Here is a 16,016-nt window from a genome sequence, read left to right as displayed (position 1 = left end):
TAAATATAGATAAAGGAATTTCAGAGTAAATTTCACGAATGTAGTCTGACTGATCTGAATCAGACACTGCCAAAGTATAGTGCATCCATATAATCAAAGGGACACCAGACCACATAAGACTAAATTGATTTAATTATGTACCATTGTGGGGGGTTAAAAATTCCCTTGGAAAGAGATCGGCTATTTCTAAAACAATTTTCAATGGTAGCTAGCTGACTTTCTTGAGTATGGCTTTTTATGTTTCTTTTTTTTTTTTCCCTCTAGGCTGTACTTTGGAGGTACAAGTTTTCCCAGCTCAAAGGTTCTTCAGATGATGGGAAGAGCAAAATCAAATTTTTGTTCCAAAACCAAGATACTAAACAAATTGAAGCAAAGGTAAAAACAATACATTGTTTGTTTTATAAAGGCAATGTACATTAAAAGCTGTTATCAAAGCAGCTAGGGGAACAGAGGAGTAAATGAAACTAAATTACTTAGAAATATTAGATTAACACACAAAGAATGCAAAGGAAACCAAAGAAATTCCAAGAAAGGAAAACTGAATCAATTGCTTGGATTTTTGCTAGTTTAAAGTCTTTTGAAAGGTGTAACTACATTAAAAAATAATAAAAAACAGGACTTGCTATATATGGTTTTAGGCATGTTTGCTAACTCTCCTTTTTATCATATTGATAAAGCCGGGTGAGAGTTTGAATGCCCTTTTTTTCACCCTATACTGGTATCATGAAGAAACGGTGCAAAATAAATCCTTAAGTCAACCTGGGGACAAAACCCAGCAAAGGCCTAAAATGTGTTTTTATTTCTCAGAGCAAAAAATTGTGGATTAAACACATATTCCCTTGCAAGACTGAAGCTTTGTGTCTGTGCCTACTTCAAAATCAGAGTTGTATTTTCAGTTGTGCTTTTGATTCAAGAGTTAATTTATGAAAACAGTAACCCTGAGAGATTTATGCTTAGTTTGATTTAGGTCTTTTGAGAATAGGGCATTTACTGTCCCACTGTGTGTGGGGAGAAATGATCTCCCAGCATCTTTGATAACTGGAACTGCCTTAGAGTCTGAATCAATGGTGGTTTTGACTAGAATCCCTACTTTTGTGTAAACCTAAAACTTACTTTTTGGCCATCTTTCGCCTTGCTTTTGAGCATTTGCTATATAATTTTTCCTGATCGTGTCAGAGAGAAAATTGCTGAATGAATGTGATAGCAATACAGTTCCAAAAGCAAAAAGGAAATGGTTAAATAAATTGTTGCCTAAAAGGGCTAAATATGCACAGCATCATAAAGTATGTAAAGAAAAAAGGCATCTTATCAGGGGCAGTCATGAGATTAAATGCAAATAAACACATGAAGCAGCTAATTTTCCTTCCTGCATGTCTCTTTATGTTTGGTATTAATTATTTTCTACCTAACAGCTATTTACTTGATTTTGAATGTTGTACACAATACAATAAAGCTATGTAAAGGCTCCCATTAAATCAACAGCAATGAAATGTGGTGGATTGTAGCTTTCAGTACCTTCATGTTCTGCTACATCTCAAAGATAAATATTTACTTACTTCCAATTTCCTTCAGAAATTGTTTTAATGGTACAGAATTTCTTTTCATCTCCATAACAGCCTAATGTTGTGAGGATTATTTTCATCTAAGCAAATAACTGGAAACTTTTATTATGCTTTTAAGTACAGCTGAAGGAAGAAACTCATCATTACTTTTCTAATATCTGTCTGTTATTGCCATTATATTAACACATGGTTTCAGGACTAGAGAAATTTCATAGGAATCCAAGAACAGCACAGTGTTTCTTTTTTTTTTTTTTCAGTAAAATTAGAATAAACTTTTAATACTAGATTAAATTTAAAAAATTAAAAACAAAGCATGAAATCTAGGTTTTGAAGAGGAAATATACGTTTCGTCAAAATGTTTTAATGTTTTAAAGTCATGCAAAGCACTTTATAAGCCTAAGAGATATCCTGGTACCTTTATCCTACTGACTGTTATTCCCACTCAAACTAAATAGAGTTTTATTTATAGGAAGTTTCATTTTTCTACTTTTTATCAAAGTAGAACTTCTACCTTCTACCTTATGAAGGCAGAATATTAATATGCTGTCATGTTCCCTGGTTGCTTCTTTTTATTATAAATTTAAACTTTCATGTCAGTCAATTTGGAAATAAAAATTTGTTACTTTTAATTCATTTTCTGTGTGATCAAAGCATGCAAATTACATATGAGGTATGTTGCTTAGTCTAAGAAATATAGAAAAATATGGCTATAAAATGAATGTGAAGATTCTTGGGTCATAATTTTTTCAACTTTGGTTAGTTTAAAATTCTGTGGATAGGCTCATTCAATATCCTTTAAGCCTTTCATGGATTCAAAGCACAATTCAGCATGAGAATAGGTGGAATAATCTAGCTTCTATTTTTTTGACTTTACTAGCATTACAGACTTAGACGTATAGCTATTTGGGGAACTCTTGAGTCATTAGGAATGGTTAATCAGATTTTCAGAAATGCTTGTAATGCCAGGTTTCATGCATACTGTATGCAGGCTTCATTTGGAATTTTGCAAAACATCTGTTAAAGGTTGTGATGAATATTCATGGCCACAGCTATCATCACCTGTTAAATGCAGCTCTGTGCTTCAGATGGCCTGGAGACCCACTGTTGTACGAGTAAATATAGCGTAACATTTTCTTCAAGTAAAGATAATTTTTTACCAGTTATATTACACAGGGAATAATCAGAATATAGTGAAATGAGAGCTCACAGCTGAGAACAAAATCAAAAATCTGAGGAGCCATTGCCCCAACATATTAGAGCTCTTCAATTCTGCATTCCCAAGCAGTAATGTGGAAGCAGGGCATGGCAGGTAACTGATACAGCTTAAGACAGTCACTAGAACTGAGAGTGCTTTTTCCCCCTTCATCATTAACACTAACATACTCTATGCAGAACCTACTCTGGCATACGCATACCTGATCTGAGATTCCTGCTTTTCTTGCCTCCAAGGTCTGTTTTCCTCCATCTCCAAGTTTCAGCTATGGCACTGCCAGAATGTATTAATGTATTTAATGCACTATAAATCAGTTACTCTCTGCAAACGTGAAGTGGTCTGGCAATGTTTTTGGGGGGTTTTTTTGTTTGTTTTGTTCTGTTTGTTGCTGTGTTGGTTTTTTTTTTAAATATTATTGCTTTCATCATGGTTGACAGCTGGCTGAATATGAGCCAGCAATGTGCCCAGGTGTTACTATAAAGATATATAGTGTATTATAACAGAAGTCTTTCCTTGTAGATTTAAGCTATTCCAGTCTGAAAAATCTGAACAGTAATTACCATAGGTCACACCAGTGGGCCCATGGCAGAGTGCCTGGATGCAAACACCTAACTTTGAAGGTCTCTAAGGCAAGGTCTAAGTGGTTTCTGAGAAGAAAACCACTTAGGGGCAACATTAATCACCAATACCCCTTAGACATTCCAATCTGTAGGTTATTTCCCAGCTGTCACTCAGCAGGAGATATTGCACAAGCTTTCACAGTCAGACAGAATTTTTCTGACGGAGAGCTACAAAATAGAGCTGTCGGCCTGGCAGAACGTGGAGCCTACGTGTCCCTCTCCTTCGTTCTTACTGAGCTGTTGGGGTTGGGTTGAAAAAAACAAGCACAAAAGGGCAAAGCTTTCTCCTCATCTATAAGACAGGGATTCACTTAGGCACCTCTTATTTAGTTGCCTACTTATTTACCTATTTGTTTACCTATAGTTTAATGATCCATTAGTGTGTCTCCAGTATCACAGCACCTTCCAGGGGCTAACACAATCTCAAGACTGTAAAAAACTTCAATTTTACCTAGCTAAGTATTGGACCATTGAAGAAACTGCTTTAGATTTTTCTGACAAAAATGGAGAGCATCTTAAATCTATGAAGATCCTGTTTCAAAATATATATATGCTCCCAAGCATAGGAGTATGTTAGGTATATAAAAATCAGCATCAGCACTGTTTTTCTTATTACATGCAATTTCCCTTATTTCCCTTTTTTTTTTTTTTTTAAGTAAACCCACCAATTATTAATTTCTGTGAACTGAGAATTCCTGTGCCTTGTAAAACATATGTATAACGCAGAAACTACTATTCGGTCTGTGCTTTCACCTTTCTCAACTTGCACTGCTTTTTGACAGCTCAACAGTTTTGTCAGTAAAACTCAGGCAAAGTCACACAGCTGTGCTGCATCAGGATAGCTTATGTTCACGGACTAGCTGAACCCCTAATCTGAATGTTACAAAACTGAAGTGAACACAAAAATCAGCACATCAAGATGAAGATCCAGTCAACTGTATTTGCCTATTTGAATATGGAGAACAGATGAGGGCAGAAATAGGGTATCAGCAAAGGAAGAAGCATACCTTCAAGGATTCAACATTAATACTTATTAATTAATTAATACTACTTTAATAGTAATTAATGCCAATTCATTTGTATTTGAAATTATCTTGTATAGGAATCTAATCTAAAATAAGACAAATAGCCTGAGTTACTGCTGTTGTAATGTGAACAAAATGCTCACTTTCAAGCGTTGCAAGGTGTCTTGATGGATGCTCGCATCATTTTCCAGACTGACATTTCTTCTCATTTCAAGTATATTCTTTAAAATATAATTTTAAATTAATCCTTGTTCTTAGCCTTGAGGGTTTTCCTGTGAGCATCACGGTACTCTTCAAATTTAGCATATTGGTTTTTAATGGGTTTTAAGTATACATCCTTAGGATTTTTATGGAGTGATTACTGAATTGCAGTGACTGCAGTCTGAGTTCAGATTTCTGACCTGTGTAGGTTTGTGTGATTCAATTTTTAGTTTCCTAATGTCTTGCACATGGATTATCTGTTAAATACGTATTTCAGATCAGATTCTATGCTAATATAGAGAGATCATGTAACACCACATTTGATGAAAGAACAAGTATCTTCTCATATCAGCAGTTTATATATGGATGAAAGAAAGGATTTTTTCTAGCCATATCATGAATACTTACAAACTTAAAGTTGCTTGATTTTGTAGATGTATTGTTTAAGTAGTTATTTCATTGATGTAAGGCAGTTCCTTGTTTCTTTTGGTTTTTTTTTTTTTTTTTTTTCATCTGGGGGCACTGTCCTTTCAATCCAGACTTTCTTTGTGAAAGGTTACTAGAATTCCCATAAATTTATGACCATGCTCACTGCATCTTTCTCACATACCTTTCTGGCCACTTCCATTATCCTCAGCAGAAACTGTGAATGTTCAGGTCAATAATCTGGGAATGTCTGGTATAATGACAACAATGTAGGGTGAGAGTAGTTTGGTCAAGAGATGGCTTAGAAAGACAGCTTGAAGACTAGAGGCTACACTGGTATTCCTAGGAGAGTAGGATCTTACATGAGGTGTACAGGCAATGGTCTGGAAATTGGAATAACAGTAAATTGTGTACTTGTGCATGGACAAGCAGATGTGGCTTAAGTTTGGATTTCTTTGCTTTTTCGGGGATTCAGAGCATCTGTTTTTCCCTACTAGTAGCAACTTTAATGGCTTCACTGCATATTTCTTCAGGTTTCTTAGGGTTTGCCTGTTTGCTTATTCAAAACTTCATCTGGAACTGGGTGTGCAGTATGCAATACCCTGCCTAGATGAAACTGTATTCAGAGGAGAGGATGACTGATGACAAAGCACATACAAAAACAACCAGGGGGTGGCTAGACATGCACAAGAGCTTGTGGGTTCCGCTCCATCTGTTGGCAGTAGTGCAGACCCGTGGGCAGCTAAAAGTGCAAGTTCTCAGCAGAAGTGGGGGAATGTTTTGTCTGTCAGCAGCTCTACGTGAAGTCTTATCTGTTCATTAAGCTTTCTTGTGATTAGGCTAATCTGCCAGAAAAGTGTTTTTCCTGATAGATCCCCTTCCCATCAATCAGGCTCCTGTGAACTGAGCTGCAGTCATTAATCAGGCCTGTATGTACTCACCACATACCAGTCAGCCTACTATGCTTCACATCGCTTTAATTTTCTGTTAAATATGCACATCTACATTGAAATAGGTATAAAGTTTCATGGCAAATAATAATCTAGCATTTGCTGACTTCTTAGTGCTCATCTTTGTCATCAATTTCTGTGTTGCATCATTACTATAAATAACAGCAATCCAATGGGACCTTCAGAGGCTGTTCTGTTGCCTCACCCATTTTCCTTGATGGCCCATTGAGCAATGTGTCTTCCCAATGTGTTATTATTGCAGAAACACCTGTGATAGCTGTTGGTAATAACTGTGCTAATGCACTGTGAATATTCAGTGTCCAGTAGCTGTAATTATGATAGTAAGAACTTTCAGCTAGCAGCATTACCTAATTGACTCGAACAATTCTCAAACTGTAATATTTGTTTTAATAGGCTTATCCTGCTGAGACATTGGGGGATATTTAGTCTTTCTACAGATAACATATGGAATTGATATTACAAATATTTCACTGTTACGCTAAATATTTATTCCTCATCTTAAGCTTCAGTTTTATTTTCATAATACCAGAAGTATAAATAATATTATATCAATAAAAAGGAGTTAACTGAAAAGTAACTTAATTTGAATGACTCATAGTTCTTATTCTGAAATAGCTTCCATACTTCCTTGTTTCCTCATCTTTTTATTTCCATTGTTTATCTATGATAATTTTTCTTATTTTGAAATTTGAGGGAAGAAAAAAACCTTTGGCATAGTGATAAAATTGCCCTTCTCCCAGTCTTTAAAAATGAGAATGTCTCTAAACAGATTTTTTTAAAGGGACACAGATGGCAGGTTTGTGAAACTTGGCATAAACTTTATCTTCTTTATTGAGAAGTAGTAGTTAGGGGACTTTAAAGAAGCTCATGGGATGATATAAATTCATTTCTGAGCATGTCTGAAGGACATCTGCACAGGTTGTAAGAGAACTGAACAAAACTTCACCCATTCAGCACAGCGCTGGACACTGCACATGCATCTGTCTGCTTTCAGGCAGTTTTTACCCCTCGCACATGAGGGATTTGTGAATGTCTCCGTGAATTGCATGAACCAATATCTTCCAGGAAATCTCGGGAGGCAGAAAATTGCAGGTTAATGTCAGTTTGAAAGATTTAGCAATTTCTGTTTAATTTACAACATTATCAATACTCTTCTAAACAAAAAAGCAAAACCCTCAGCACTGCATAGCCTGGAAATACCAGCTCTGGACAGAAAGAAAAATAAAATATACTACAGATATCTATTACTGGCTTCATACTGTCTACAGTGAAGAAATCTGAATAGGCAGTGAATTAAAGCAGAAAGATGGCAACTCTGCACCACTGTCTCTACACTTACATGTATTCAAATACCTCAGCATTTGCTTTCAAATACAACAGATATTTGTTGATTAAATGCCAACTCCAAAAACACATACTGAAGATAACCTAAAGAAGGTTGATCAGATAAAGACAATTATACACAAAGAAGCAATTTATGTGTGTAAAAAAATGTAGTTTTTATTTATTTCCTCTGTAGTGGTGTCTAAAAGAGGCCCAACTAGCCTTATAACATGCTGAGGAGATATAAAGAAACGTACATTAAATTAGAAAAAGAAGGACTTTGTCTAATATTGCTAATAAGTTTAAAACATGGAGTGTGTTCCTTTTTTCAGTCTAGTAACAGTAACCATCTCTTTTGTTTTATGTTTATCTTTTTGTTTTCACTTCCAGGAGCTGGAGTTTTCCAACCTGTTTGCAGTCCTTCACTGTATCCACTCGTTCTCAGCAAAGCCACAGCTTCTGCTGCTCCCACAACTTCTGGTACTGGCAAATTAAAGTATACTACTTGACATCTCACATTACAGCACTGCCACTTAACAAGACATAATAATGTATAAATATTCATAAGATGTAGACCTTTGGTGAACCATGTACGTGGAAACCAATCCTGGAGGCAAGACAACTTGCAGCATCAGCAGATAAATGGTCACGTGGGATCATAAATTCATCTCTGTTCTGCAAGACATCAGTAAATAATCCTAGTCGAAACCCCAGAATAGGATGGATATGCTTTTAGTATGATCTATTTGTACTTACATAGTGCTTTAAGCAACACTGGAAGCAAAGGAATAAATGACAAAATGAAGCACTTCAGTATTTAATAAAATTTTCAAATTGCTGTAATAATACACAAATAGAATTGTCATTTTCCTGTTTTCAGATGTTTTTTATGACAATATACTAAACTGAATATGAACTTAATACCCTATCATTGTATTATATATTACATAAGAGCAAGCAACAAGCATATAGTACATGGTGACAAGGAGATAAGCATGAAACGGCATTTGTGTAAGTATCTCCTCAAATAAGAAAGCACTTTAAGCACTGTTGTAAATCCATACTTGTGTCCATACATGGAGTCATGCTACTTTTTCTATTTTGTTCTTCTAGTCTAACAATAACAAAAACAAAGATATAGCCATACTGGACTGACACATTAAAAAAAAAAACCCCAAACAAACAAACAAAACAAAAAAACCCAAGCAACAAAACCCAAAACACCTTCCCACGAGTAAGCCCCTCTTCTTCAAGTAAAAATAATGTGATATGAATTTAATTACAAATTAAGTGCAAGTGCGTAAAATATCATATGTTCTATTTACTTCCTCCTTTATTTTTGTCAAGAATTAAATTCTGTAAATCTAATAGTCTTTGTTCAGAATCAGCTGTTCAATTTGTTTCAGAGACAATCCACCTTATACATTGTTTCCATGTTTAACCTTGATTTCACATCATAAGTAGAACCTCTGTTCCACTCAGACTCTCAACAAAATAGACGTTCTACATTATGCTTGAAAAATGAGTCCACCCTTTGAATTCTTAATAATTTCTTTTTTTTTTTTTATATGGCTAATAAAAGACAGGAATAAATTAAGTAACCTGTAAAGAATAGATGACAGAATGCATAATGTCTTTGTACGTTAAGAATATTACATCACTCTGGACCACATACTAGTTCCAGAGTATCATTTAATGATGAAATCTGAGGGAGCTGTAAATTTAAAAGTAATAATTTAAATATAATTTTTCAAAATAATTTAATTTTGTGCTATTACACACGTCAGTGAAGATGGAAAAATGGTGGGAGCATGTGTGGGATGTAACTGAAACAACAGAAAAGGTGGGGGATTTTTTTTGCCAGACAGGATAAGATAACCTAAAAAAATTGCAGGAAGAACAGTTAGTGCAGCTACAGTGTGTGCATAACTTTTTAAATAGTACTTTGTGAGGTTTCTGCTTATTATATCGAAATCAAAACTTCCTTCTCCCTCCTCCCCCCCCCCATCCCTTAGATTTGTTATAAAATCACATAGCACGTAAGGGTTATGAACACCATCTGCCTTGTTTAGCAGAAAAACTAATTCTGTCACATCCTTTTCTACATATTAAGACAAATTAAACTTTAAAACTGAAGCTAGAGGAAAGCATTTTCAAAATGGGAACAATTCAAAATGCAAGTCAGGGACAAAAGATGAATGAACTGTAGGGGCAAATCATGTCTCTGTTTTTTTTTGGTTTGCATTAGAAGTGTTTGGATTTATGTGTGTGAGAGTATCCTTGCCTTGAAGTATAGCTGATCTCGCTTTATACCAGTTCCAAGTAATCTGAAAATGTATTTTCTGGCATCTCTTTTATCACTTTCAAATGACTTTCAGGACATGCTTGCTTGTTATTAGTACACATCCAAGGGTTACACGTTTATTTTCCATGCTAAATACAGTGGGATGATGTTGTAATCCAGCTATTAAATGCTTTAGGTGTCATCAAAATCCAACATTTTCATAGTCATCATTGTGTGTTTGTTTATATGAATTGTCCCTAAATAAGGAGGTCACATCCTGGTCTCTGAATGACACATAAAACTACTGTGCCTGTCCATGGGATCTTGAGTTTATTCCTGGGCGTGTACAAACCCCAGATATTTTGAATCCAAAGCTACAACAGTCTAAGGGGTTTAACGATGGCAACTCAGGCACTGTCCTTGTCAAGAAAGCATATACTGGAAACACTAATTTTGACAGAGCACTGACAATGTCGAAAACAGAAGCCTGATATCTGTTAATGACAGTTCTCCTCCTGTGTGCTCCTGAATCATCTCCTTCCTTTTAGTGTGTTGCTGTAGCACTCAGCTATCACAGTGTTGGCATGTGCTAACACCTCAGTAAATGCTTTGCTGGTAATTGCAGAACCTAAAACTAATTGGCTGCCAGTTGAATGTTTTTCCTTCAACCGTTCATGTTACGTGCACACTTCTACTGCTGAAACTGAGAGTTGTTTAAGGGACATTGTTTAACGTGCTTAAATGAACATAACATTTACCCAAAACAGCAGAAAGTATGTCATTGCAAATTGCTGTAGATTAACAGATTTCGTGATATGAAAGTCCCCCATTTCTTTTTAAAAATGCTCCTTGCACAGAACTGAACTAATGACGTGAACTTTTGGGACTCCACCAGGGTATCCCAGAGATCTCTGTCAAGTATTCTGTTTGCAGAACTGCTGTATGCATCAATGAGACTACTGTAACTGGGCTTTAAATACACAACACTTAAGAGACAAACTTTAACCTGAAAATTGATTATTTTTTTTTCTAAACCCCTATATTTCAAAGAGCTACACTGGTGGAGCTTAATCGATACTTTTATTTTCAAGAAGATAAAAGTGATGTTGTAAGAAAATAAAATGCCATAGCCTTGACTGCAGGTCATCATTTGCTCATAAATGCAGCAGGGGTTTGCACACTGACCTCACAGAATGTTCAGAGGTGACTCTGCATCCAGGCTTGCCCTTTTAGAGCAAGTTGGTTGGCAATTCAGTCTTAAACCAAAGAGGGAAAATTTTAAACTCTGTGTTATAACTGATCCTGAAATAGCAAAATATAATTTACAAACATATTAAATGGCTATATTTTTAATTTAAATACCTAGAGGAGATTCCCATTTAAAGCATAGTGAACTACATATGCCTATGTCAAAACCCAGGTTTTATGTTGCAGCCTCTTATTTCACACGTGACATATAAGTATTTTGTAAGTTGACACAGCCCAGTGACAACAAAAAACCAAAACTATAATGAGCTATCAGCTTTTGCTAGAAATCTGTATGCAAGTGAAAGCAAATATTTTAACAAAAAAGACCAAACCAACCAACCCATAGCATAAAATGTAATTTGTTCTCTTTATGTCATGATATTCTTAAATAAGTTTGATAAAAAAAAATCTTTATAGTACTGTGCCTATTGAAGTGGTGTTATATAGTATACCAAAAATATGTACTCTTAAGTATAACTAAATATATTTGGGTTGATTTGCTTTGCTTTATGATGCAAATTTTAGATGATCTGACCTTCACAGAACTAACCATATGCTGGGTTATAGTGTTAGCATAATTTTATTATGAAAGTGTTACCAATTTGAATACATGTTATTTTGGGTTTCATCAGTGAATGAATACATTTCATTTCCTACATCTGTTTAAAAATACAGTTCCAGATTTTCAAGAGAGCTTTGCATTCCATTATCATGAAGGCACCTTTGAAATAAAAATCAGGACATTTTTAAATGGTGATCATTTTATATTGTTAATTAAGTGCAGCAAGAAGTTTGTGGAGGCAAACTAGTTGTAAGTGGGTTAATTTTTAAAACCAGTAATCTGAAGTTTTGTCTATTCAAATTAGAATTCATAAGAATGCAAACCAATAATATACAGTATCAATAAACTTTGAGATGAGAATAATGAAAAATATTATTTTCCAAATTAGTCCTTGATTCCACAAAAATATATTTATTTACTTTGTGCATGTAGACTTTATCAGAAGACCTCAAAGTGGACAGTTAAACACAATTAGGTAGTTGTCAATACTGCAGCCTATTACTTTAAATGTGATTTGGTTTATTCAATGCCTTAAGATGTTTCTTACATCAAACAAAATATTAAAAAAGCTAAAGATCTTGTGAATGTACAGTTGCTGCCCTTAGAAATTCAGCAGCTTTGCTACATATTGTCTAAGTACCCTCGAGTATTCCCTATGCCAAAAAGAAAGACCAGTTTTCATTCTGGTATGGCAATTCCAAGGAACCTTTTGGAAAATGTAATTTTATTAATATTAAACACTAATCCTTGTATTGCACTTTCCATTTCCTTACAAGGTCTGGTCTCTGAAAAAGTGTGGTGTCTGAAAAAAGGTTTAAGCTGATCTTAAAATGTTTAACCTTGGGCAATTATGAGTCTGTACTTTGGACTCGCACCTCTAACCAGTTCTGCATGATAAGAAACATGAGAGGCTCACACAAACTCCCAAAATTTAAGTACCTGTCTTAGATGCCTAAGGTAGGACTTGAGGCTCTCAAAAGGGAAATACAAGGCAGGAACATAGCTTAGGATCTCTGAAGGTGCATGCGTACGTGTGTCTCTAAGGAGCTAGAGGTGCTTCTACATTAGTGTTTTCATTTTATCAGGAATGTGCTTTTGAAGCCAAGTTCCTGCCTGCTGCCACTCACTGTGCTATTCTTCATACTGCAGAGCTGTCTTTAAGCACACAAACTGGCTTTTTAGGATGAACCTAAACGAGCATCACACCTATATGGGTTCCAGGTCCTGATGGGCTTTCAGACCATGCCACTCAACTGAAATGAGTCCAAAGGAAAGAAAAAACCCTCTGAGATGTTAACAGCGAGGCTGCCAGCTCCTGGTGCCAGCCGTTTCTGTCTCTGCAGCAGCTGCTGCTCATGCACCATGGGTGTTTGAAGGACCCTAGAAAGCTGAGCTTCACAGCATAGCCTGCCAGAGCTCAGTGTTTGCAGGGGAATGCTGCACTGCAGCAAGGGGTAGAATGAAGCTGAAGAAGGCTGATGGGTGCCCAGGGCAGGTTATTCTGCATAGCCTTTTCCCTCGCCGCACTGGGACAGTATTGACTGCAAGCAGGCTACCCTGTGTGGGTCAGCCCTCTCCCTGCTGCATCTGTTTCCCCATCTATGGTAAATACACACTCTGAGGTCCCCAAGCACACTTCCCTGTGCCTCTTTGCTCAGATGGCAGAACTGTGCTCTTAGCTACATAAACAGAGCCTCTAAACCTCTTATACAGTCAAGGGACAGTATTAAGGATTATGGCAAAGGCGTTCATGTACCAGTAAGAGTGCTTGAGTGTGTGATTAACATTCAGGTTAAAGAAAATAAAGTCATATCCGAGCTTAAGTGCTTTCCTGAGTTGGAGGGTCCTTAAATGCAATTTTAGTATTTTCCTGGAATAAGGTCTGTAATGTCAACCCATTTCTACTTGCTTGGCTCCATTTTCAGGAAGTTTAGCAGAGATAGTGGTTCATATTCTGCTGGAATCATAGAGAAAAGTGTAGGAATATTGGAATAAAAAGACATTTCTGTTTGGATTCTCTATATTATTACAGTACATTACACAATCTATTAAAATACATTGAACAATGTAAAACTAAATGCTTTCATTTACATAACCTAGTCAGTTTTCATTATGGTATACATGCCTTCCACTTTCAACAGCTTTCTCCACAAGAATCCCAAGTATATATTATAGAAATTCTTTTATTATTCAGTATATACTAATATATAATGCATTGTGTGTGTGTGTATGTGTGTGTGCGTGTATATATATATTAGTATATACTAATGGAAGATATTCAGTATATATTAATGAAAGTTACATATTAGGCACAACTATAAAACAGGAACATAAATCCATGAAGCTTTACATTTAAAAACTTAATCTTATAATACTATAAAGAAAAATGTGTATATTAGTTGAAGAAATGGCTATTTTTGCAAGATATGCACAATCTGGATATACGATAATAAATTGATAAACATTAACCAATTTACTATTTCATACCTCCAGGAACTTTGATTTTTTAATTATTCTTATCCCTTTAGCATATTTACAATATGTGTCATAAGTTTTAATTTGTTATGGATAAAAATGACTGAAAAATGTAATAGAAAGTGCTATATATTTTATAAATATTAAAAATTTAAGAAAAAATATTCAAATTATTTATTTAATTTTTAGTTATGGTTTTGTGGTTGTTTGTAATATGTATTTGTGACAAACACACGTCACCTAGTTGTTTAAGCTCATTAATGTACCACTAATAAAATGCTATCTTCTGTTTTGTTTTTGTTATGTTTTGTTTTGTTTCTTTTTGTAATGGAACATAACAGAAAAAAATAGAAAATAAATACTTTTTTAACTAATCATTTGCTTCAGTCATACAGTGTATGAGTTTTATATTGTTGAAAGCCAAGTCTGAGAGATCAAGAAAATACTTGAAGAACCTGGTAAAGTTATTTCCCAACACCGCGTTCTACTGTTTATTTAATAGAAATAATGATGATTCCTTATATGATCATTTCCAAAAGGCATGCCAACTCCTTAAAGTCTGACTAGGATTTTGGAAACATCTGCCTCTCCCCTGGCTATGAAGCTCACCTACAACCAGATTATTTTACCACACAACCACCAGATTATTTTACCATTGACATTTAATTGCTTAGTGGAATGAAGTTGGGCCTGATACTGCAGTGCTTTTGGGTACATCATTGCAATCAAACAACTTTCAACTAGTGCTGCAACTGCTAGAACAAAACCAACTTTGATAAATTCAATTTTGTTTGTCTTTTTCTCTGACTGAGGGAAGAGAAGCTGGAAGTAGGGGAGCCTCTGCTTTTATTTAGGCACCTTTTTACCTTTTCAGCAGTTTAGGGGGAGAGTCTGCAGCGCATATCTTGCAGGCACATTTTTGGTGCCTTTCTTGTGCTCCCAGTGTGGAGAAGCCAGGTGAGCTCCCTCGTGACAGTGCTGCTGTCGCCTTTCTCTCCCATCTCCTCCCCAAGCAGTGACCAGGGCTTTCCTGGACCCCAGGCTGCAGTTGCCTTCCTCAGTTCATTACCCAGGGAAATCTCCCTTGCTGGCCCCAGACCTTTCAGCATCTTGAAGAGAAGAAAAAAAAAAAAAGTTTATTGTAATTATAAGTGTGATGAACACTTCATGCTGAAAAAATCCTCAGTCCCAGATGTGGTTCAGCAAACATATGTACCTCTATCACATCACTTCAGTTAGTTTCGTGTGTCTCGTGTTTTTATACCACATTTAAGTGAAGGGCCAGAAAAAAAATGAGAGAAGTCTTTAAAAAAAAAGAGGTGAAGAGAACCATAGAATATTACAGAGTTAGGAAAATCTTGGAAGTAAGTATATTCCAAATGCACAGAAATCCTGTTACAGCTACCATTTCCATTTGCCCTTTAAATAGGAACTACATTTTATATATTGGAGTGTGAACACACATAAAACTGAAAGATATGTTTATCTGGAAATACCTATTTTCTTCTGAATTATCATTTTAAATCTGGCATCTTTTACATCTTCCCCACAGATTTTGAGCTCAGATGGAAATTCTTGTTATTGAAGTTTCTTAAGGTACAGTCCTTGAATGAGTTTCTTTAAATTCACAGAATCACAGAATGGCAAGGGTTGGAAGGGACCTTGGGAGATCATCTAGTCCAACCCTCCTGCTAAAGCAGGTTCACCCAGAGCATGGTTCCACAGCTGACATATTTGTTCTTCAAGCCCTACAACAATTTATTCTTGCAACATTTAAAATTATTTGTGATCTATTTGCCTGTGCACTTGATCAATAAAAGTATAATATTCACATCTTATCAGTGATTAAGTTGTACAGTTCCCTAATGTTTCTTTTTCAGTATTTTGACACTAGATATTCTTAAATTTGCTTATGAAGTAGTAGCGCCTTATTTTTTTAAGTATTCTTCAAATGCAATTCCCTTTACAAATAAAAAACTATGTCCTTCAATTTGCTTATCAGAAAAAAAATATGCTTTGTATTGCTATAGTTAATATTGTTATGCAAGTGTTCCAGAAAAGTGAAGAGAAGGCTTTACCATACATTGAGTATTGGGGATTGTTGGC

At 35.5% G+C, this 16,016-nt stretch overlaps 1 protein-coding gene across 1 annotated transcript in view; it reads left to right on the top strand.

Annotated features, from left to right (window-relative positions):
- Positions 1-7,836, top strand: part of SNTG1 (syntrophin gamma 1) — a 158,891-nt gene extending 151,055 nt beyond the window's left edge. Inside the window, exons 16-17 of the mRNA XM_035895882.1 lie at positions 265-375; positions 7,732-7,836. Of these exons, the coding sequence (XP_035751775.1) occupies positions 265-375; positions 7,732-7,836 (216 nt within the window). The remainder of the gene's footprint in view (positions 1-264; positions 376-7,731) is intronic.
- The last annotated feature ends 8,180 nt before the right edge of the window (positions 7,837-16,016 follow it).

This window comes from Egretta garzetta, unplaced genomic scaffold, assembly GCF_000687185.1.
Source record: "Egretta garzetta isolate BGI_Z169 unplaced genomic scaffold, ASM68718v1 scaffold36, whole genome shotgun sequence".
NCBI lineage: Eukaryota > Metazoa > Chordata > Aves > Pelecaniformes > Ardeidae > Egretta > Egretta garzetta.
This window is presented reverse-complemented; position numbering and strand designations above follow the sequence as displayed.